This window comes from Malaya genurostris, chromosome 2, assembly GCF_030247185.1.
Source record: "Malaya genurostris strain Urasoe2022 chromosome 2, Malgen_1.1, whole genome shotgun sequence".
Taxonomy (NCBI): Eukaryota; Metazoa; Arthropoda; class Insecta; order Diptera; family Culicidae; genus Malaya; species Malaya genurostris.
Window position 1 is genome coordinate 352,603,405 of NC_080571.1, and position 24,549 is coordinate 352,627,953.

General features: G+C 36.4%; 1 protein-coding gene across 3 annotated transcripts; it reads right to left on the reverse strand.

The window, feature by feature from the left end:
• LOC131432170 (homeotic protein spalt-major) lies at positions 1 to 23,482 on the reverse strand. 3 transcript variants are annotated; one of them, XM_058598283.1, is made up of 5 exons: positions 22,577 to 23,482; positions 5,855 to 6,773; positions 3,572 to 5,763; positions 3,350 to 3,489; positions 1 to 1,903 (listed from the first exon to the last, which is right to left on the reverse strand). In XM_058598283.1, the coding sequence occupies exons 1-5, from the start codon at positions 22,632 to 22,634 to the stop codon at positions 1,445 to 1,447; spliced, it is 3,768 nt and encodes a 1,255-aa protein (XP_058454266.1). In that variant the 5' UTR covers positions 22,635 to 23,482; the 3' UTR covers positions 1 to 1,444. The 3 variants fall into 3 exon arrangements, 2 of the variants coding, with proteins under 2 accessions (XP_058454266.1, XP_058454267.1); XR_009229811.1 differs by having other exon boundaries at positions 1,765 to 1,903; positions 3,350 to 3,508; XM_058598284.1 differs by lacking the exon at positions 3,350 to 3,489 and having other exon boundaries at positions 1,716 to 1,903.
• Between the last annotated feature and the right edge of the window lie 1,067 nt (positions 23,483 to 24,549).

Here is a 24,549-nt window from a genome sequence, read left to right on the forward strand (position 1 = left end):
ATTTCTTTTGGTTGTATATTATTTTGTCATTCCGTTTTTCGCTGCTGTACATAATCATTCTCAATAAAAACAGAGTCATAAAAATAGAATATAAATACCTAAAATATAAAACCTAATAACATAAATTATCACAAAAAGTTGTTTAATTAGATTTCATTTCTCTGGTATACATTCGTAAATGTAAGGAAGAAAAAAATAGGAAACTAAACTGCAAGTCTGTTTATCGATTCAAAATGTGAAAGAGGGATACCAATCTGTTGCGATTTAACGATTACGCTATCTATAATTCGTTTTCAGTATTTTCGCAACCGTATCAAGCTGACGATACGATAATCGATGGTATAAACTATAGGATTTAAGAAATAAAATATGGTATGTCTGGTTTTGATTGGTAGTTTTTGTTTCATATCTCAATTTCACAAAGATTTCAAATCGGTCCGAATGTTCTTACATCTCTTTCTCACATTTTATTTTCTACGATTTGTTACTCCTTCATCAATAACTATACATTTACAAATATTATTTCATTGTTTGTATAACTTAATTTAAATAATTATTTGATTTAGACTTTCATAAAGCATAATGTATTATTTCAATGTTATAGGTACATACATACAGTGACACACGCACATACAGTACTTTTAAAAGAGCTTCTAAGCTCATATAATAGCTAAATTATGCTCTATACAAAACAATTTTCCTATCTTTCCGGTGTTTGCAATAGGTATGTATTCTCATCGAACAAAAAAAAACTTTAAGTTGATTTTTGCTGATCGGTCTTTTGCATATTTTTACTCCATCATTTTAAGCGAATTTTCAAGATCACGAGGACTTAACGTAGATTGTACAGTCTCCTTGTATGGATTTGTTTGGGATTGAATTTCTTGCTACATCATTGGTAATTAGCGTCACTTTGCTTACCAGATACGCTTCTATTTAAGACTGATTCACAATTTTCTTCGCACCAAATTCGAAACGATATCGCATTTTTATGATCTATTTTATTTGCCTCATTTTTTATTTTTATATTTTTAACACTGTGCATGTGGATGTTATGTGGTTATTCTACTGTTCCACAATATCCATCTGAATCTCCGTCTGCCATATGAACAATTAATATAAATTTGTGATGATATGTTACAATTTTTACAAAAATAGACATTTCCAGTTAAAAATACAAATTCGGTTTTCTTCATCAATAAAACGAAGATAGGGATTGTATCTGAGATCGCACATTTGATTACTAGTTCCATTTCCTGTACTGCTGGTGGTGCTGTGCCTAATTCACACTCAGCTTTGAAACAACAACTGATTTTATTTGGCCAGTAAATGTTTAAGCTCTACGCGAAAGCGAATCGTGAATGGTACTGAACTATAATTTCAGTATAAAATCATTCATCATGACTTCCCTACCGGTTATGAAAGATTTGTTCATGTCAGGTTATCAACTTGCAGCAATGTTTTCTGGCATTTCTTTTAGTGTTTGGCACCAGTTCTTGATATCCACATCTTTGTTGATGAATTCTCGGTAGTTGTTGTTGGAAGGCGCTTCCGAAACATTCGACTGCAGACTGTTGGAGCCATTGTCATCAATCGAATTTTCTCTTTCCTGCTTGACCATCGATGGCGAAGCACTGTCGTACCCCCTAGATTGCGAACGATCTCGTTTCCGTCCACCGCTCGGAGGGTAATCCTCTGGTATCTTCATTGGAACTGGAGAATAGGACTGCGGGAATCGACTCATAACCGCAGGATTTAAGACTCCACCACCAGTGGAGTTACTACCAGAGTTGTTCGGATCCTGTGGTGGGGTTTGTGTGCGCGATTCGTCTCCGGAATTGCCACCCGAACTGCCAAACATATCACGGATCTTGTGTGTGAGCATGTGTTGCTTCATATTTCCCTGCAATTGAGAAACAACAACAACAACAGAGATTAGTATTTCTCGTTCCTCTTCGCATTACGCTTAATTCTACTGTTATTCACTAAGGAAACGTGTGAGATAGAATGGATTATTTGCTGTGCACGAGAAAGCAAAGACGTAATTATGTAATAAAAGACATTTGAGTTAGTTTTATAATTAGAACACTATAAAATCATCAACCGACTCGCACCGAAGTGTTAAATCAAGTTAAGTAAGTGTGAGTAGAAGAGTGAACGTTAAAAACGACAGCTATGAAAATAGACACTTAAAATGTATTCATTTTTGGCACATTCGATGCATCTACTCTAGTATGTCAATTCGATTTTTTGTTTTACTTTTTGGTACATAGTTACATCGCATTAATTTATTCTGATTCATTACTAGCTGGGTGCTAAAAAAAATTTATCGTTGCATTAATGACACCGACAAAATATCATGTGCTATTCAAACTCAAAATATATGTTATACTTTTAAATAAAACAAACGTAACAAAAAAAAAGTGTGCAGTGACGAAAAGTTGAGTTCGGGTTAGTTCCAAAAAATCTTGCTCTAATTTATTGCGCACGATTGAAGCGCACACTTTAGGCAGCATTAAATAGATGAGGGCCAGGGCCAGCAAGCTGAAAGATCGTTTAGAGGGAAAAGGCAGCCAAATTAAGAAAGTGAGGGTGAAGCGTAGTGCGAGCTGTAAGCGCAAGGTATCGATATCAAATTGGTGAGGGTAAATTCAGTTCTATTTTTATCAAATTACAGAAAATTTGGTATTGTACTCGTTTGGTTTTATGCTCGATTACATCGTTCTTGTTTTTTTCGGTTTTCCTCATTCTCTGCACTGCTCTGCTAATGTCACATGAAATTTAATCTCCTCCGGTGCTGTTTTCTCTCGAAAAAAAAATCTTCTACTACCTATCAACTGCATCCGAGATCGAAGAATAAATGTCGCTTGGCTTTACGACAATTATGTTAGGTCAACTCTCGGTTTCCTTCGACGCAAGGCTTTATATTGGTGAAACGAAAAGAATACACTAAAAATAATACCGCCTACATTAATTTTGATTCATTCATCGTACATTTCACTGACCGATAATTATCTGCATGACCAGAATAACGAAATTATGAATTTTAAAAAGTAATATCCGGTTTCAACAAGCCATACAAAAAATACACTCAGTCAAAGGACGTCTTTTTTTACTGCTTTTCACATACAACATAGGATTCGACAAAGTATGATTATCGATTTGAAGGCACATGTTGTGTGGTTACCGAAAAAAAAACAGAATTTTCGGTTCACAACAGAAAACTCAGTCTAAATTTTGAATACAGGGACGGACTCTAGGATAGATAGGTAACTGTACAGAAATGAGTAGAAAATTAAGACCGGTGGGAGGGAAGGGGAGTTTCGAAATAGTCAATCAGTTTTTTTACCTTGGTAGAGAATCCTCGATCGCAGATTGTGCATTTGAATGGGCGCTCCTTCGTATGGCTTCGATAATGAATTTCGAGCGCGGAATTACAGGCGAAAGTTTTAAAGCAAATATTACAAGTTGTTGTGTTTCCACGTACGCCTACAATTAATCAAATTTTCTGTAATAGAAATCTATTGTTCTGAAAAGATATGCAATGTCTAGTCCTAAAGCTTTCACTTACCGAACAATCCGAAAGGTGGCATGTTTGCACCGGGTGGCACAATGGGAACATTTCCAAGAAAAGGCGGCCGATTGATGAACGGAGGAAACTGTGGCATCCCAAGAAATGGTGGCCCGTACGGAAAAGCTGCTACCGCTGCCGCTGCAGCTGCAGCTCGTCCAGCCGCTCCCGTTCCTATTTGCTCAACTCCAGAAGTTGGTGGTGTTGATAGAGGTGATCGTGTGGACATTATCGATGATATCGAACCCATCGGACTAGATGATCTCATACGCTTCGCTTCGGACGAATTTGGGCTGGCAGATGCCGAGTCACGGGTGAACTCATCATTTGGCAGCGATCGCACTGATAATCGTTGCAAATTCACTGCACGTAAATCTTCTACTTGATTTTCAATTGCCGGGGAAGTAAGTTCGGATTTGACTTTGATCTTTTCATTCACTGGCACCTTGTGCGATTTCTCTTCCTGTCCATCGTGTTCATTCTCCTCATCAGAATGCTCTAGACTACGCTTGTTTTGATTGTTTGGTGTGAACTCGCTAAGCCGCACTCCAAATGGGTTTAATCGCATGTCAGGCCCTTCGAACTCTTTGATTTCCGCTGCCTTTATTTGATCAGGTGTCAAATCAGTCATTTCTCCAGTATGTAGCCGAATGTGTTGCTGCAGGACAAAGATGTTGGAGAACTTTTGATGGCATACCGGACACTGGTGAAGGGTTCGCATTGGTGGCTTTATCCTATGGACACTCATGTGCGTTTTTAGATTCCCTTTTGTGGTAAATGATCGGCCGCAAATTTTACATCGGAACGGTCGCTCACCGGTATGAACGCGGTAATGCATCTGAAGTGCACTGCGACAGGATAGCACTTTTTTACACACCAAACATTGATTAGGTTCAGTTGTTTTGCTATCTATGTTATCGACCAGTTCTTGCAGTTTCGATGTTTCTGAGGAGATTTCGATAAAATTTTCCCAAGAACTGTCATTGCTGTCTGGCCGAGGAAGGTGCGCTGAATAAAATGATGGATCCAGCACCGTATCCTGATACAGTGATCCCGATGAGGAGCTCGATGGCGGAGAAACTGAAGGAACGGTCGCCAAATTCTCAATAGAGTTATTCTTCAGCTTCAGTGGGAAATCTTTTTCACTGGTGCTGTTATTGAGATTAGCGCTCTCCTCTTTTTCCTGCTCAATTTCTTCCTTTTCTTCCTCCTTGTGGGCAGTCTTTGTTGATTTGTCCGAAAGGTCTAGAGACTCTTCCATGAGTTCCTGTTTTATCTGTGGAGCTTCGCGTATCACGACCTCCGGTGATATCCTCATCTCTGGAGTAGGTTCTCTTGGCGGATCTGGCTTTTTGACCTGTGAGAGATCTACAGGATTCCGAGGGGGCTCATTGAGAGCATTGCTGAACATATCGAGTGGTGGTCGAGGTAAATAAAAATCGGGGAAAAATGATCTGGGAGGGAACCCTCGTGATTCAATGCCAGGAAATTGCGTTGGTGGTCCTGGAGGCGGAATAGATGTTGAGGGAGTTTGTGACTGCTGTTGTTGCTGTTGTTGTTGTTGCTCTTTCAATGCTTCCTGAGGAATCAACGGCGGAAAGTATTTATCCAAATGTTCCGGGACTGGATTCGGATTCATTGGTATGTGTGGATACTTATCCGAATGCCTCTGAAAGTGAACCTTCAGGTTCCCTTTAGTGGTAAACCGACTTCCACAAACATTGCACTTATATGGTCGCTCTCCTGTGTGCGACCGGATATGGATCTGGAGTGATGAGTCGGATCCAAAAATTTTACCACAGTACCGACATCGATGCTTGAACAGTGCAGCATCATTCCGTCCGTTCGGAGATGATTTATCGTTTGCAAATGCAAGCTCATCCAGCAGATTGTTCGACAGAATACCCTGCGAGGCAGAATTTAGCACTTCCTGTGCCTTCTTCTCCAACATCGCAAGTGAATTCGGTTCACCCATAATCGACGGTGCATGATCAGTTATGATATTTGCGGCTAACGAGGAAAAACACGAGTCCTGATATGGTAAAATTTCGTCCTTTTCGGATAAACTACTTCGAGCAGTGTTTGATATAGAGGAGGAGGTGGTAAGGCTGACATTTGCACTAGACACCACAGATGGCGATGGGAGCGTGCTGGGAGGCTTTTCGACATACATTTCGGAAGCCTTCGGTTTCCTGATAATTTAGATTTGATGAAAAAAATAAACGAAAAACGAGATAAATATACAACTCACGTCGCAAGGAAACATTCTATAACTAAGCTTACCTTAGGTCTTCTTCAGGAACAGGATGAATCACTGGCCGATTTTCACCGCTAGCGGCAGCTGCCGCCGCCATGATGTTCGCCATCTGATAGCTTTTACTGTAAGCATCTTCAATTCCTTCCTCTTCGATTTCTTCATCATCTTCCGGACGTTCCTGTTTTCGCAGGTCTTGAGGCTCGTTTCGCTTACTATGATTATTGTTATTATTATTGTTGCTAGGATCGAACATGGAACTGTTACTAGATTCATTCGTTGGTTCATCTTTAACGCTATGCTTCTTCACCAGCTGAGATTGTAGGTGTTGAATTAGTTGAAACTGCAGAAACTGCTGTTGCTGCAGAGTAAACAATGCTGATTGCAGTATGGCGAGATTTTTCACCACCGTTTCGTTATCCATATTGTTAGCCAACGCATTAGCGGTAAATTGGGCTATCGCATTCTGAAAGGCTTGAATCGACATTTGTCCCGGAGGAGGAAAAAATGCGGCGGGATTAAATTCGTTTGACAATGTGGAAGTAGCAGCTATAGGATTTTTCGATGCAGCAGCAGCCGCCGCTGCTGTAGCTGCAGCAAGTGCCACAGCAGCCGCTGTTGATCCAGCCATATTGGCTGCTGACTGATCATCCCTCATTCCGTGATTCGTATAATTTTGGTATCCATAGTCGCTCTTCTTATTGCCATTTGTATCCTCACTTCGGCCAGTGTCCTCGTCATTATTCTCTTCGTCACTTAAATTATCCTCGTTATGCGCAATCTCATCACGATCGTGCTGTTGATGCCGCGTTGAAAGATGATGGTGATCGTTCAACTTTTCCCGCCTGCTGCAATCCTCGGCAAATTCTTCCGACATCTTCGATAGTAATTTTACCGACTGGTTTTCGTTTTTGCTGTCCTTATCAATGTAGCCATTTTCCTTCAAATCTGTGCGAATGTAATGTAGAAGAACAAAAGAAACACTGTATGTAAATTTATATCACAATAAACAGGGTTCAGAGCGAAAAGGGAATACGTCATGCTTCGCAAAAGTACGAACGATTTGCTGTGCGCGTTGTTTCAAAAGATTCAAATATCAAGTAATAAGCTCTATGAATTTGTTTTTTTCATTCTTCATCAAACAAAAGTCTGGCTAAATCTTAATAACAAAAAATAAAATAGATTTGAAAAATACTGCTCCAAAACGTATGTGGCCTTTCCAGTTTTTATTCCGCCCCAACACCTTTAGTTGCATTTATATATGCATTTTTTCATTCTCTCCCGTCTCTCACACGATCCCTGCTCGGATTACATGAAGGGCATGGTTGAGTTGTGTAAATTCTGCCTTATCTGACCAGCATTGACGTACTCTCTCGGGTTTAAAATCTGTGCTTGGTCAAAGCTGCCATTATATGATCGAAAAGTGTACAGCCAGACTCAGGATCGCACAACGTCAATTCGAAGTTTACCTCTCATGACTCGGTATATACCATATCTGTCTGCACCAGCTTCTCCCGGTAAGTGATAGCCGCTCGACGCTATCAAACATCATCGGTGATACATAGCTTCGACGAGCGTCTCATTTGAAGTTAGTCCGATTCATGAAACTGTTGATTTGTGAAGAATGGCAGATTTTAATACACGTAGCAATAAATTTCAAAAAACGCCGATTCAATAAATTGAAATCGCGTACAGTGTTGAATTTAATCCCAGATCTTTTTTTTTGTATCGAGGTTTAGTCCATTTGATGTTTGAGTACTGCTTGTTATGTCTAGTTTAAATGGTGCAACGCTCATAGAGGGAAAGACTTTCACCAGAAGCAATCATGTAATTCCTTTACAATTTTACTCTCGTCCTAATCGGACAACTCAACAATTAGTGAATTTCTATGCAAAGAAGATAGTAATTATGATTAACGTTGAAAATTTTCGATTAGTCAATTCTTAATTTTATGTTACGTTGTATTTTTTACTGTACGGTCTTAAAGACACGCATCAGATATAATGACAAAATGAATTCTCGAGAATTTATAATGTATCTACTGGGCTATTTTACTCTAGATTTTGCTAAAGAAACACCATATAAGTATTATTTTCGCATCAGACGTTGTGTCGGCCCTTCCCTCAGACGGGAACGATCTCAAATTCACAACGAAAACGTTCATGCTCTTGAATTCTAAAAACAAACAAATGTAACTGGAGTTTATTCACAACGTTAATCGGGTTCTATCCATGGACTCACAAAGTTCTGTCACAAACTTTTTTTTTGTTGTAGATTGAGCGTTTTCGCCCCCCTGGTTCGGAGTACAATTCATTCATTCTTAGATGAAAAAATTAATACTATACATGGCGTAAAATCATTTATTTACTAATAAAATAAAAATTTGGAGTCCGTTTAGACTTCAAATTCATTTGAATTACTTTGTAAATTGTAAAGCTTTAGTGTATGTTAAAGTTTTAAATTTAAGTGCATTACTACGCTTTTTTATGTGTCCAATTGATATTGTTTTGGCCACACTGTTTTTGACAGATCACGGGTGGACCCTCTTGGGATGGGATCATTATATCCCGCGGCCACAACGGAACAGGAAAACAAAACAAACATAAAACAACACGAAATTCTGTAAGCCAAAACGATCAAATTTAATAACTTCTACCCGGTGAACGACCAAAATGGTTAAAGCCGGGATAAAACAAATGATATAAAAAAATCACGCGTGAATTATTGTCAAACTTGTTCAAACTTGGTTTATAATTTAATCATGAATCGACTTACGAACAAACAACGCTTGAAAATCATTGAATTTTACTATCGAAATTCATGCTCGGATTATAAGATCCATTTTTAACAGAAAATTTGTGTTTAGCGCCGGAGCTCAGTTCTAGTTGAATGGATACGTCAAAAAGTAAAATTGCCGCATCTGGAGTGAAAACCAGCCAGAAGCATTGCAATAGCTACCATTGCATCCCAAAAAGTCACTGTTTGGTGTGGATTATGAACCGATAGCGTCATCGGGCCGTGCTTCTTCAAAGACGACGATGGGCGGAACGTTACTGTGAATGGCGAGCGCTACCGTGTGATGATTGACGATTTTTTTCGGCCTTGCCTGACATGTAGTTTCAACAAGACGGTGCCACATTCCAAACAGCACGCGAAACAATGACCAAATTGAGAGTTGCCTTTGGTGAACAGTTTCACTCACGTTTTGGGTCCGTCTATTGGCCGCCTAGATCGTGAATCGAGAAATATATTATTCGTGAAATACCGGCCGATATATTGAAGAGAGTGTGTCAAAATTGGACCTTGCACAAGCCATTTAAAGTGGAGCCGAGGCATTCATTTACATGAAATCATTTCCAAACATTAAATTAAATTGATCGTTCTATCGATGCTAATAAAGATTTCATCCATTTTCTCAAAAATTTTGTTTTTTTTCAGAATTTCGATGAAAATGTCTCTCGTTTGAAGCGAACGGCGTACAAAACTAAATCACAGAAAGTCCAGAACCTGCTCTTTGGCTTTGTATAGCTACCTGCATTACGGCTTTATCGAGCCGCACCGAGTGCAAGTCGGTTCGATACTGATTCTTGCTTGGAGCCAGTGATACTACTTTTCTCTGTGATCAAATCCGTAGATTTTGTTTCAAGAGTACTAATACTTGTATATTTACATAAAATTAACAGCTTTGAGCTCTAAACTATAAAGGCAAGGTTTCAAAATGAGAAATCGGTGGCAAATAGATGTATAATTAAATTAATAACAATATAATATAATATATTGTTCACAGAAAATTGGGAAATTCTTCAAAACTTCTAAAACCTAAATCAATGTTTCCACCGGTCTAATCGGTTAAAGTATGCTCACGATGCCTGAGATACAATGATGCTTCAAGAACCAATTGCGTTTATCAATATAATAACTACATTGAGCTTCTCACCGTTTTCACGGAATCTGATGCGATGAGAGGTTCTCGTGAACAGTTCTTTTTTTTTTACTTTCTCATATAAAAAGGCTATTCCATCACTGTGAAAACCGACTTTTGAACGAAGGGCTGAGTGTCATATACCATTCGACTCAGTTCGTCGAAATCACAAAATTTCTGTGTGTATGTGTGTGTGTGTTTGTATGTATGTCTGTGTGTATGTCACAAATAATGTCACTCGATTTTCTCAGAGATCGCTGAACCGATTTTCACAAGCTTAGATTCAAACGATAGGTCCTATGGTCCCATAGCTTGCCATTGATTTTTATATTTATCCGACTTCAAGTTCCGAAATTACAAGGTAATGCCTGCAAATCTATAAGAAAATCCCCACGCAATCTCCTCGGAAATTTCATAGCCGATTTCTACAAACTAAGATGTAAATAAAAGGTCCCCGAAAAGTTGATCCAAATCCAACTTCCGGTTCCGGTATTACACTGCGATAAGTTAAAAAAATTCCATTCACAAGTGATGTCGAAACAAGATGCAAATTTTTATAAAACTTACTGATAAATTCATCTAGTTGCAGACCTTGTTAGTGAATATATAAATCTACTTTGCGACAGCTAGTCCCCGGTTTCCGCTTACGAAAGCACCGGTTATTGTCAAGAAAAGCTCCAACAACGGAACTCACTTCGATTTCTCAGCAACGGTTAAACCGATTTTCACAAATTATGATTCAAATTTAAGCTGTCATAGTCTTAAAAGATACTGTGCCATTTTACCTAGATCCGACTTCCAGTTCCGGAATTAGAGGGCGATGAGGGTCAAAACTTCCAAACTGTCATACAAAATTATGTAAAACCGGTACGCATCGGTACGTGCTGGTACGGAAGAAAAAAACACCATCGCCTAGCACTCAACGTTCTTTGTTTAATTTTGTATAGCGTGCAGGCTAGCCACAATTAAATCTATAATAACTTGACATAGCTAAATTGAAAAGGTTATGGTAAATTATACCCAAGAAAAGTATTTGATTTTATTCAAGTTTGAAAAAAATTCTCGGCAGCATCTTCTAGTCATGTTTTTGAAAATATAAGTAATATGAGAAAGGCATCATTATACCGCTAGGAGGATTGAAAAAGGCTGTTCATACTCATCTAAATTTAGGTCGAATAAGTTACTATGAATTAAGCTTCGAAAAAAATATTTGTTTCGGTTGATTTATTGTAGAATCGCTTTATCGCTTTCTTCACAAAAACAACATATTTGATACTGGATTTCTATTTTTTTACCCAACCGAATCGTTGGACTATAGAAATTAATATACCACTCTGCCATCTGAATGTATCCAAAATACTTCCAAAGTACTCAGAAAATTAGTTAAAAAAATATATAGCATTTGGCGAAATTTAGTGAAAACTAAAAGAAAATTCACTAATTTTAGACTCTGACCTGCACTTTCATTGGATTTTGAGTAGAATGCTTCAAGGATGAATGGAAAGTGAATATCCCCAAAATCTAGGTAAATTATTGCGACAGTTTTTTTTTTGCTATGTTTGGGTAGATAAGATTAACAAGATGGTGATTTGCTCTTATTTATGAATCGATTTTACCGAACTCCAGATTATTTTTTACTAACTTTTTAAGAACTACAGAAGTACTAATTTCTCGGTGCAATCCGATTACCATACAGAGTTAGATTGTAGTGTGTGAATAATTCGATAGCGTGATGGGTAAGTCAACGCCTTTCTCGCAGCCCATGTGGATTCGATTCCCAACCCCACACATAGGATAAAATTTTTCTGGCTCGAAGAAGCGAACGACCTAAAGTTAAAACCTGTATATTCGAAACAAAAAATGGTCTAACTGCCAACGAGAGCCTCTTTTTATTTACTTCCTCTTTCAATTATTACCGAACCATACTAAAAATATGAATGAAACAAACAAAAACGTTAGTTTAAATAACTAGTAGTGTTAAGCTTATTAATTTTATTTTATTGTTTCAACTGACTAGTACGTAAATTTAAAACGCTACAAATACTACCTTTATCCAAAGTTCGTTCTTTTAAAACTGATTTTTCAAATTTTATTTACTGTGAAATTATTAGTCAAAAAATTGACAGCAACGCACTAGTAAAAATATGTTTGAAAAATATCAAAAATAAACTAATCCACTGAGAAAGATTAACTATCTGGTTTTGAACTTTCAAGCAACAATATTTGCAATATCAGAACAGATTTTCTTTTGTCATTATTTCAATAAAATAAATCACTGTGTAAACCCGAATTTAGACGTTGATACATTTTTTTCTTTGTGTGTACACTGAAATAAGAGCGAGTAGGAGCAGGGCTGCCATATAAAAATATGTGTTTCAAAATTAGAAATTCTTCCCCCATCTGTGATGCATGAACTGCATAAAAAAAGTTGAAGATCTTGGTGAAACATCTAAAAACCTATAATCTTTTTAAATGTGATAAATCTGTGATCTGTGACTGTAGCTAAAGTGATTAAAAAATCTTTAGTTTTACAGAAAAAATTGTGAATATGAGCACCCTGATTAGGATCAGTAACTGCGTTTATGTTTTCCAGTGTTGCCAGGTGAAAGAAGTTACAAGTTATATTTAATTTAGTGAATGAAGTGAATTTTGAAATCTTCTCTTGCTGTGTTAAGCGTATGAATTTATAAAGAAAACATTTGCCTCTTCTCAACCTTGGCCTTTTAAGGATCACAACATCCCGTTGTACAATCCACGTGTGAATGTGTTGGTGTGCTTATTCGCAGTGGTTGTGTGATTAATACTAGTATGAGTATGTTGAAAATACCGAGTGAATTTTGTTGAACCGCATCGTGCCAATTATTGAAGGGATATATGGAATGAAAAATAATCAGATACCTAAAGAACAGTTCAGAAAATCATTAGACTGTCTATGAAAATCTGTGACATTTAATATAACTTTTTTTGTTCAGAATTTGAGGTTTTAACCTTAAGGTCATTTTTCACTGTACTAAATAAGCTAGTACCCTTTCGGGGGTACACAAAAATTCCATTTTTAGTACAGTGTTTTTTACCAACTTACTCAGATCAAGGATAAAAAACCAAGGCAAACCGCCCACCTGTTAAAATCTATCGACTCACTTAAGGCAACTTTTTCTGATCTCAGATTCATGATAGTTATCACGAGCTTCCTCTCAGTGTGCTCTGCTCAATCGGGACAAAAAAAGGTAATTCCGAAGAAAAGTTAAAGTCACTCAAACTGATTCACTAAATAGAATTCTAAGAAACAAATCTCATTAGTGGTCGAGTTGACGTCGTCAATTTTACTCTGATTGAATAAACAAACGAATATGACTATGACCAGCGATCAAAATCAAAAGTATTCAAAACCCATGTTTTGAATCTTTCCTATTGATAGCATACAGTATGTTGTTTATATCTACAGGGTGATTTTTTAAGAGCTTGAGAACTTTTTTAAACAATAAAACGCATAAAATTTGCAAAATCTCATCGGTTCTTTATTTTAAACGTTAGATTGTTACATGACATTTACTTTTTGAAGATAATTTCATTTAAATGTTGACCGCGGCTGCGTCTTAGGTGGTCCATTCGGAAAATCCGCTTTTTTATCGACAAATTTTGTTCAGCGATGAGGCTCATTTCTGGTTGAATGGCTACGTAAATAAGCAAAATTGCCGCATTTGGAGTGAAGAGCAACCAGAAGCCGTTCAAGAACTGCCCATGCATCCCGAAAAATGCACTGTTTGGTGTGGTTTGTACGCTGGTGGAATCATTGGACCGTATTTTTTCAAAGATGCTGTTGGACGCAACGTTACAGTGAATGGCGATCGCTATCGTTCGATGCTAACAAACTTTTTGTTGCCAAAAATGGAAGAACTGAACTTGGTTGACATGTGGTTTCAACAAGATGGCGCTACATGCCACACAGCTCGCGATTCTATGGCCATTTTGAGGGAAAACTTCGGAGAACAATTCATCTCAAGAAATGGACCGGTAAGTTGGCCACCAAGATCATGCGATTTGACGCCTTTAGACTATTTTTTGTGGGGCTACGTCAAGTCTAAAGTCTACAGAAATAAGCCAGTAACTATTCCAGCTTTGGAAGACAACATTTCCGAAGAAATTCGGGCTATTCCGGCCGAAATGCTCGAAAAAGTTGCCCAAAATTGGACTTTCCGAATGGACCACCTAAGACGCAGCCGCGGTCAACATTTAAATGAAATTATCTTCAAAAAGTAAATGTCATGTACCAATCTAACGTTTAAAATAAAGAACCGATGAGATTTTGCAAATTTTATGCGTTTTATTGTTTAAAAAAGTTCTCAAGCTCTTAAAAAATCACCCTGTATAATGAGCTCATTATCAGCTTATTTCATTTTGGGAATATTTCAAATCTGTGTTTCTATCACATCAAATACATAAAATTTGGTCTTTTCATTTCAACTGAATGTCAGTTCTGGAGTTAAAGGTTGAAGAGGGCGATCAACTATAAGATTCTCACTATAATCATAACGATGTACTGAAAAACTGTTGGTTAAAAACATTCCATTTCAAAAAATTTTTGAACAAACGATTGAAAACCATTAAGAATGGGAAAAATCAATTCCTTGACAACTACAGAATTTTTTTTAAAACTTTCAATCAAAGTTGGCGTGAAGACTTTTTCCCGTCGATGATAGATGATATGTCCGTGTGTTCACATAGCTGTAATAGAAGGGAATGTAGATATGGCATCTCGTGAATGGGCAAAATAAACTAGTTCGTCCAAAAATAAGTGAAGAAGTTTTATTTTTTAGAATATCAGTTCTTTTTTTATTCCTATTTTAAAGATTATAAGATCAAAGAAAAAACTAGAACCTATATGCAGGTTAGGTTCAATCCAGGCAGGCTGCGGTAATGGTTTTCTAAAAGTATTGGTTCCTGGTGAGAGACTACTAGATCGATTTATTTTGTTTTTTTTAGCAAACACTAACTGAGAGATTTTATTTATTTATTTAACCCAGGTTTTAACCTTACAATGATCGTTTACCAGGAACAATGGTCGTGACTACCGAAGAAGACGAGGTATATGAAGATACTCTTGACAGAATCAGTTATAAACTTGGAACGGAACAGAACTCGACTCCCATGTATTTAATATTACAATTTTCCAAACAACTTCTTTCGAATATTTGGTAGACGGAATACCAACAGTGAAACAAGAAACTAAGTAAATCTCAACTTAGCTTAACCAGCGAGCATATCGATTTCAAGAAAGGTTTGTGAACGCATTCAACCCGAAAAGGAAATCTTATAAATTTCACTATAGTAATTTTAATTCATCGAATGACTGGATTTAAAAGAAAACTATCTCAAACAACGTTCTTCTGCATTTAGGCCATGTTTGGAGCTCGTATACGAGTGACTCAAAATGACATAAATGCAGATAGATATGCAACACATTGTGCGTAATTCATCATAAGTTTTTAATTTTGAGCACCGATCGTCCACAAATATTTTAGCAACAATCAAATTGTAAAAAGATGATATTCTGAAAATATAACAAATATGACAACACAGATAACAAAACGACATTGATGAAGGCTGAATAAATAAATGTGAAATGCAAAAGTAAATGACCACTTTTAGCTTTATACTTCTCTCTTTCATCTTTAAACTCTACACAGAAAAAAATATATTGAAATTTACACGATAAAAGAGACATCAATTGAATCGAAAATCTGATTCAAAACCATGATCGACTTAAAATAAAATTGGAATGCATTGATTCAATTAACATGACCGTATATTTAAAAAAAAGCTTAGCATTCGTTTCAAAGTTTATGGAAAAAATAAGAACTGTGAAGTAACTTTCCATTCAATTCTCGGCCGGCTTCAAGATCGGCCGCAAATAGATTTTGTCAATTATACGACGAGAATAATCATATATTCTTCAAATCTAGCGTTTATGTGGTCTAATATAATTGAAGGGAAATGAGATAAGTTCATGAGTATTCTAGTTCTCAACGCATAATTAGTGCCAGTTTTAGGATTTGAATCTGAAAATAAAAAAACTGCCAACTCCAGAAGCGTTTTAATCGTGTTCCGAGTATAGGAAACATTAAAAACCAGCGTATGTCATGAAAACCGCTAAGTACTTATACAATTAGCGTTTTCGAACATAAAGCTACAGCTTTATCATATCTACACTTAAAAAAAAATTGAATTATACTGGTGACCTAATCCCACATATGGTGCAATTCATGAAGATCTAATTTGTCAAATGACTGAAAATTCCATTTGTAATCACTTAATGTTAGATAGGACGGAATTTTACTTGTTCCGACCGTAATTTCCATTCAGCTAGCAAGTGCGGCTGTAGCTCAGTCGATTAACGGACGTACTTCAATGATTCTCGGTTCAAGTCACCGTTCTCGTTATCTGTGTTTTTTTTTATTTATTTAAATGAATTTCATGTACATGCGACGCTTCATTTAAGTGCATCTTATGGGATGTAAAATCGCAAGGTTTTTTCGAAGTATGTACCTATTTTCCCGAGAAACTATTAGCATTTTTAGACAACATTCCAAATCGGTTGAAAAAATCGGTTCAGTAGTTATTTAGTAGTTTGAAAAATGCCAGTTCTTTCACAACAACATCAAAAGAATCGACTTTTTGATCCACCCTAACATGGTTATTCTAATATGCGTCAGTTTTAATAAGTGTGATTTAAAAAATGAACATTGATGCTTCTGATGAAACAATTGAAAGAAGCATGTCGGAATTTTTTCTCCAAGAATTTCACTTGAGTAATTTGCCCAGTTTGTTTCTAGCTTCTAGTATGAGCCATTCACAAAGTACAAATCTCCAAATCTATCGGGAAACGTGACATTTGAGCAAATGCGTTCTGATAGCTAATAGTATAAGCAATTTATTTCAAGTCAAAACAATTCTAAGAACATTATATATCGATATAAATCATCTATCATTTGGAGCTATGATATACAGCTTAATTTCATAAAAAAACTATTCAAAAATATGATAAAAGCATAACCTCGCAAGACTTTTCTTAAAGAGTCCAAAAAATGAATCTCCCTGCATACTGCACCGCTGCATCAGGACGTGTGTGTGACTGGGAACGATTATGGGCGTTTCGAGTGGTGTTCGGGCAGAAAACTGGTTTCCTCCAGGTGATGATGTGTATAAATTAACAGCATCTCTCGAGGACTTTGGCAGGCGCACCGACGACGCGTTTGTCTTAGATTCGACATGGCTGTTCCAGCGCTGGCATGTGTTTGTGAACTTATAAGCTCGAATTAAGTAAAGTTGAATAAAATCACCTGAAGTTGAATAAAATCGCGAGTATAATGTAAAGATCGTATGCGTGTCCATATAGGAAGAATTAAAGAAGTGCGAGAAGATGAAAGAAAAGCGTCGGAAGATGATACAGGAACTCCAGAACTTGATCTGGCCGTGCTGTGTGAAGATGCGTGCCTGGGTTACCCGGCGAGTTCCATGTTCGGCCGAGATTCCAGCAGAATCTTATGAGCAAACTGGTAATTGCAGCCAGTGATTTCGTTCAGGAAAAGGCACAACTTGTCTGACAACGAAGGTGATAAGGAGAATAAACCAAAAAGAAACGAACTGCACACAAGTGGAATGTCGAACGACGATCGATGGTCGCCGGTTTCGGTGGCGGCAAGACGATCGAAAAAAAAACGGGTTAAAATCAAAATGGTTTCCAATTTTTCAGAGTATTTCTGTCATATTTCTGTTTCGTATGCTTTGAAAACTTCGCTGCATTTTAATGTCTGCCTCGCAATTTCATATTTGAAACAAAACCGCACAACCGGGGCTGATAATAACAATTGGTACGAATTTTATTTTGGCGGAGAGCTAACCTCATTAAAATTGATAAAATTATGCATTCAATTGTTGACTCCCGTTGACTTTTACTGCCGTTTACATTGCCACTGAGCGATGTGCTCTACGCGCTTGATTTTAGTCAGTTACACCGAAAAGCTTCAAATTTATGTACTCGATTTACTGCACGAAACGAGTAAATTTTTGCTCGAATACTGAGGTATGCTTTAGCTTTGTGAACTGAGTGATTTATTAATTGAAATTATTGTAATGAAGAAATCGGAACAACATGTGACAGTACGCTGCGTACCCATTTTTTTTAATTTTACGATATATTTAATAAGGCCTTAGCTCTAAGACGCCTAAAGTATCTTCATACCGAATAATAATGAAAGCTCAATCTCGCGATCATGTACGAGTAATATTAGCTGCAAATCATGAGTATCATGCGTATGAAAAGCTCTAAACTCAACATGATAATTTATTTATCAACGGCCAAATGTGTAGTTTCACTAGAATTTCTAGTGAAATCTTCTTACAGCGACTCAAGAGTGTGTAAGTAAACGGCCGTTTGTTTTAAACAGAATAATTGATTTACACAACTTCAATTTTCATATCGTATGAAACCGGGAACATATGAGATTTTTTTACTCATAATCATATTTTTGGCTTCACCATAACTATCACATTTTTGTTAAATTTCATAAATATTGGTAATACGATTGATACTAATCTTTCCGTTTTCTTCCACCCGGTATTGGTAAAACAAGTAATAATTTATTCACTGTCGGTATATTACGAATGTAACCAATGGATTCGTGCGTATTAAAAACAGCCGTATGTGCCAAGTCGATGCTTGCTCGTAATGGTCTGAGGAACAACCGCTGGATCCAACTAACATCTTTCTGCGTATCGTTTTCATTTTGTTTCTTCAAACGATCACGGCTCAGTCTGATCCCGATGCAAACGTGGACGCAGATTCATGCACACCCAGTCAAACAAATCACACACATAAACTGGTCTGCGCTGCTGACTAGACTAGTTTATATGTTGTATAACAAATTAGCCACTGAAAAATGAAATGAATCGATTTATTGATAAATTGCTTTCATGCGAAAAATGATTCCAACCACAGGGAGTAATTAATTGCAATAGATGAAATGATCATAATGAAGACTTACTTTTGCTACTACGTATATTTCATCCTTTTCGTGTAAACTAGTTTCGGTATGAGTTTTCGTTTATAAGAAAAAAGTACAGTTTGTTATATGTTCCGACTGTTTTGATTAGACGCTTAGTATTAAATTTCTTCCGTGAAATTTCACCTCCTATTTCAATGGACTTCACAGCCGATTCATAGCGTACAGAACCATTTTATGGATGGTGTTACGATCCTGCTGACATTAAGAATCCTTCCCGGACAATCGATCTTAGACCTTAACGACAAAGAATTGACTTGGTACACAAGCACGAATCCATTGCTTACATTCGTAACACACCAACAATAAATAAATTATTGCTTATTTTACAAATATCAGTATTTATGAAAATTCACAAATTTGCAATAGTTATGTTGACACCAAAAATATGATTGCACGGAACAAAATTCGTTATCGTTCCCATGCTTCAAATATCATGGAACCGTTAATTTTATTTTCTCACAAAGTCATAACCCTTGATTATGATTTCATAATCAGAATGAACCAATTCATCATCAATGAAAATTAATCGTAACTCCAATGTTCTTCCTCCGGAACCTTCTAAATCAAGTGACAATGTGATGGGTTGTGTAATGATTTAATGAAAGAGCAAAAAAAAAGGCATTGGAATACAAGTCCTAGTCAAAATGTTCACTTGATTTTGCGGAATATTCGATTGATAAATAGAAATTAAATGTTTTTCTGTTAATCACCGGCAAGCAAACCCCGACTATTTTGTTTAAATACATCTGAATGTATTTTTATATATTTTTACATACTTCTTCTCTTCTAGTTTTATATAAAATGTATTTATTCTATCTAAATAAATAAACCGTTTTTATCAGACTTTTTGGAACAAATACAAAAATCATAACGCAGTTTATAACAAAAATATTTTCAAGAATTATTATCAAGAAGAATTATTTTTGATTCTAAGAAATTCCCTATTTGCTACTCATCATTTTTCTATTCGAGGATGAGGCATTAAAAACGTTTGTTAAAGTGAAAAAATCTATAAACGATAGAATGCTATGCAAAAAAAAAATATTTCATTTCATTCATCATTGTAATCTATATATTACGACATAACGTCTGAATTTGTGCTAATACTCCTATCAAATGTATTAGTTTTGCTCGTTTTGAGAATTGGAGTTAAAAAAAATAAAAAATCTCCCGGTTTCGTCCATTATAAAAATTGAAGTTGAGTAAATCAATTCTTCCCTTTGAAGCTAACATATTACAAATCTTCTTAAAATCATAACTTCTAAATTATATTTTGAAAATTTTTATTTCCGTATTTCATTTAATTTCATTTTCTCATGGAAAGACTCAAAACAGAAAATACATTCTAGAAAACAATGTTCTTTTCGCGACAAAACCATGGTCTTTACGCGGTGAAACCATATTACCGTGTCTTGAAGATTGAGCTGAATTTTTCAATTTAAATTCCGAAATAGTAACTCGCTTAGGTCAGTTGCGTCAATCATCGCAATTTTAAATGCTTTAATTAGTAAAACTACCCATCGGTAGTTAATTACTACTACTAATGTTTATGTTTATTGCCGTCATTTGCCTTTTCGGGTTAGGAAAACTTTCTGTTCCTATGTGTGGGGTTGGGAATCGAACCCAGGCGGACTGCGTGAAAAACATCACGCCGCTATACCCGTCCTCTAAATTATGTTTAGTTTGCAACGAATCAATGACGCATTTTCTTGCTATATACAGTTGTTGTATTGAAAAGATAGTGTGGTTGCAAACTTGAAATATAGTCAATTTTCAATATTTTTAGAGAATCCAGTCGAAGCTACCATAGAAAAAAAATTATGAAATGTACACGACATGTAAATCAGTAATATAGACATCAGGTGAATAGAAAATTTAATTTAAAACCATGAACGATATAAAATTTATTAAGAGAGCATTGATTTTTCAATGAACAAGACTGTGTTTTTAAAGAATGCTCTGAAAATATATTGACAAACGAGAAACTGTAAAGTAACTTTCCTTTCGACTACCTGCTCCAAATACGTGCATGCACAATTGATATACATTCACGAAATATATTTATCAGTGATCCCACTGAAACTAGAAATGAAGAGTTAATTTAAAAACATATCCGGATGAAACTTCAAAACCGAATTACTATCTTATTCATACAAATCTAAAAGTAGAATTGTGCACTACTTAATTATCAGATACATTAGATCAACTCCAAATGTAAAGCCACACAAATAAAAATAGTTTGTGAATTTACATCAAGTTTCAGGCACATATTTGGAGCAGATAATTGAATGGAGGATCGTAGTACTAGCCATGCAATGAATCGGCTGCGAAGTCTGTTGAAACAGAAAGGCCAAATTCCACAAAAGGAATGTAACACCAAGACTTTGCAAATTGAATGGAAAGTTTCATTACAGCTCTTTATTTTTCAATATACTTTGAAAGCAAAATCAAGCGCTTTTTAAAATACACTTGTTTATTGAAAAATCAATGTATTCCAATTTAAATTTACATCGATCATGGTTTTAAATCAGATTTTCGATTTAACTGATTTAATAGTACTATCGATTTTCTATGCATGATAATGTATAAACATTATATAACTGCAAATTGTCAAAAAACAAACATTGCGAAATCATTATTTAATTTTTTACTTTTTCTACATACATTTTTTCTTCAAATCGATTATTTTGTTGACTATCAAACGTTTATTAAAACAACTCCTAATGTAGTTTTTCTAATGTTATCGGCCGAAACGAATATTATTAGCCTCTCGCAACTGGCCTTGAGAGAGGAACTAGTGCTTCAGATTAACCCTTGCAATGTAAATCCCGGTAACTATAGAAGGCACTTTTAATCTTCTAAGAGCAAATTCAGCAGCTAGAAGTTCTATATGGAAGATCTATAATAGAGCAGAAACTGGAACAAATGTATCCCCAGCAAGCCGTTCTAGTTTTATTTATTCGACCAGTTCTTCTGTCAAATTTAAAACTGGTCTACGATGCTGTTCTATTTTTTTGTATATTTGAAACACGAGTAAAACACTGCTGGGGCTGCCAGTTTTTCTTGTTATAAAATTCAGATTTAAATTTTGTAACTGATATAAATTATGCATCTAGAACTAAACCACTCCTGAACATGCCCTAAAGCTGTAGACTAATAATTCTAATACGAAGAACAGGTATAGCGTGACGAGTAAATCCATTGGCTTTCACGCAGCCTACTTGGTTTTGATTTCCAACCCCGTACATTGGATCAGAATATTTTTCTGATCCGAATAGCGAGTGATAACCTCTAAAAATTAAAAAAAAAAGTTGCTGCGATTTGTTATAACTTGTATATATTTTAGATCATCATAAAACCATGATACAAAACAACGAATAGACACATCACATCTCATCTAATGAATTTGTTTCTCAATTATTATTATGTTACTTTATTTACCCTCGAGCTTAACCTTAAGATCATTCATCATTGTTTTTTTAATCTTAAGAAACATCTGCCCATGCAAAGCTTGAACTTTATTCAATTGTTTTCCCAAATCAGAAGAATAGGAATAACATTCATGAACTCCTATCATTCCATTTCTAAAATTAAGTACGAAAAGAAACATGAATCGACAATTGACATCTTAAAGCAAATGAACATTCGTATGCAGCTTTATTTGTTACATTAAGCTTTATTCGCAACTAGAGACAGACTACCGTCGGCATGAGCAAATAGAGCCGTTTTATGTTTCGATATATTAGTAAATAAGTTCTGTTCACCTTCAGCACTCGAATCATCTTTCAATCTTGAATATCCAACAGAATCGACCTGGATCATTGCTCAACACAGTCCCGTTATGACCTTTCGAACTATTCTGCAATTGCATCTGTCATTATATACGCACTACTCTAATATTTTGCTCACTTCCGATTTGTTGACGGGACAGATTATTGCACCAATTTGTGGTTGTTTTCTTTTTTTTTTGTTTACATCACTATGTTCATATCACCGTCGGAACAGTTGTTTGTTGCTACTAGCACCTCACTTGAACTGGGATAATGAGTGTCGCATAATTCTACTGATTGATCGCTGGATTACTCTAAACGTTTCACTCTGTTCGACATTCCGTTACAAACTACTCGCGAATGTGGCGAGTACTAGGCAAATAATTGTATTTTTCTGTTACTGAATAGAAATCACTCGTTCACGTTTGCGGTTTTCGACCACATCATTCAACAATCAACGCGCTACTGCTGATTAAAACTATATGCTAAGCGAGCCATTCGGTCGATAAGTCAAAATCAATCGAGTTCGAGACCGAAAGATACATAGAGCTAGATGATAGAGGGAGAGAGTGAGCGCGCGCGAGCATACACCCGTGTATGATGGACGAGTCGATAAAAAACACAAATAATTTTACACTTCACTATGATGCAGCGTTCGAGTTTCGAATCTCGGTCTTTTGATTTTTTTTCTGTATGTTCGTAGTATTGTTTTTCTTGCGTGACACAAAGACGGATGAAAAAATCTCATGTGTCATAAAAACCGCTCTCCCGCTACAACACACGCGGTGGCTCAGCTCCTCTTAGCAGAGATCGCGTTTCCGTAAACTACAAAACATTACTAAACAAACTTCCACATAATATTGACAAAGGAACCAATTACTTGTACGACGATAGCGCAAAGACTGGTCTGACCGCGGAACCAACACCAGCCTGCAACGCAATTCCCTTGATGAAGTGCCGTTCATCCCCACCACAATCCGAATTCATCCCCTCCACACTAGTAACGGATGCACTACTGATGTTTTATGCTCAGCACACCGCTTCGACATCACACACAGGCACATAGTCTCGCCTAGTGGGCTGCTTTATGCTGAGCGTAGAAACAAGAGCGAGAAAAACTCTCTCACACAGCACAGCACAGCACAGCAAACGATGGTAAACGAGAACCAGCCGCTAACGTGTTTTCGCTGCACACAATCAGAGCTTGGAAAACTCTCGTCTCGAGTAATCTGTCCGGTCGTACGTCTGTCTGCAGAGGGATGTGTACAGCGATGGAACATACACGAATCATAATATTTATTGAAAACCCGCAGTTCTTCTTTTGCTCGCCTATCTTTCATAAAGCATAAACATAAATATAATCAACGGCTTGAACACGTAGGGAGACGGACAGATGTGCACAGTTTCACGTCAGAGAAGGACGGAGTCGTTCAGAGTAGGCAGTAAGGAAGAAACGAAGACGGACAAGGTGCACCAATACCACTCTTCTGGTTCCAATTTCATATACTTCAAGTAGAAGTGTGTGCGCTAAAATGGAACGTCGTAAAAAGGGGATAGACGCAAAAATATCATAAACAATTTATTATTATGACAGAAAGGTGGAGTCATTTTGATAATTCTGTTATATTATTAATAAACGGTAGGAAAAAGGTGGACCTTCGAGATGTAGCTGTGTTCGTGTTCTGAATGTTGTGCATGTGTTGTCTGAGGTTTCGAATTATTTTATTCTCTCTGATACGCAGTGTGGCTTCTCGAAGGGTTGTTGACGACAGAGTTTTGACATGCTAGCAATAATATGGCTTCATTTCGCTACATAAGAAGACCGTCGCGTTCGCTGAACCAGAGTTTGATTATTCTTAAATTGTGGTTTGCAATGTACGTTATTTATATATCGTTAGTTGCATTCTTCAAATTATGATTCACATGAGATAATAAATTAACCAAAATTGAAAAAAAAACTGCACAAT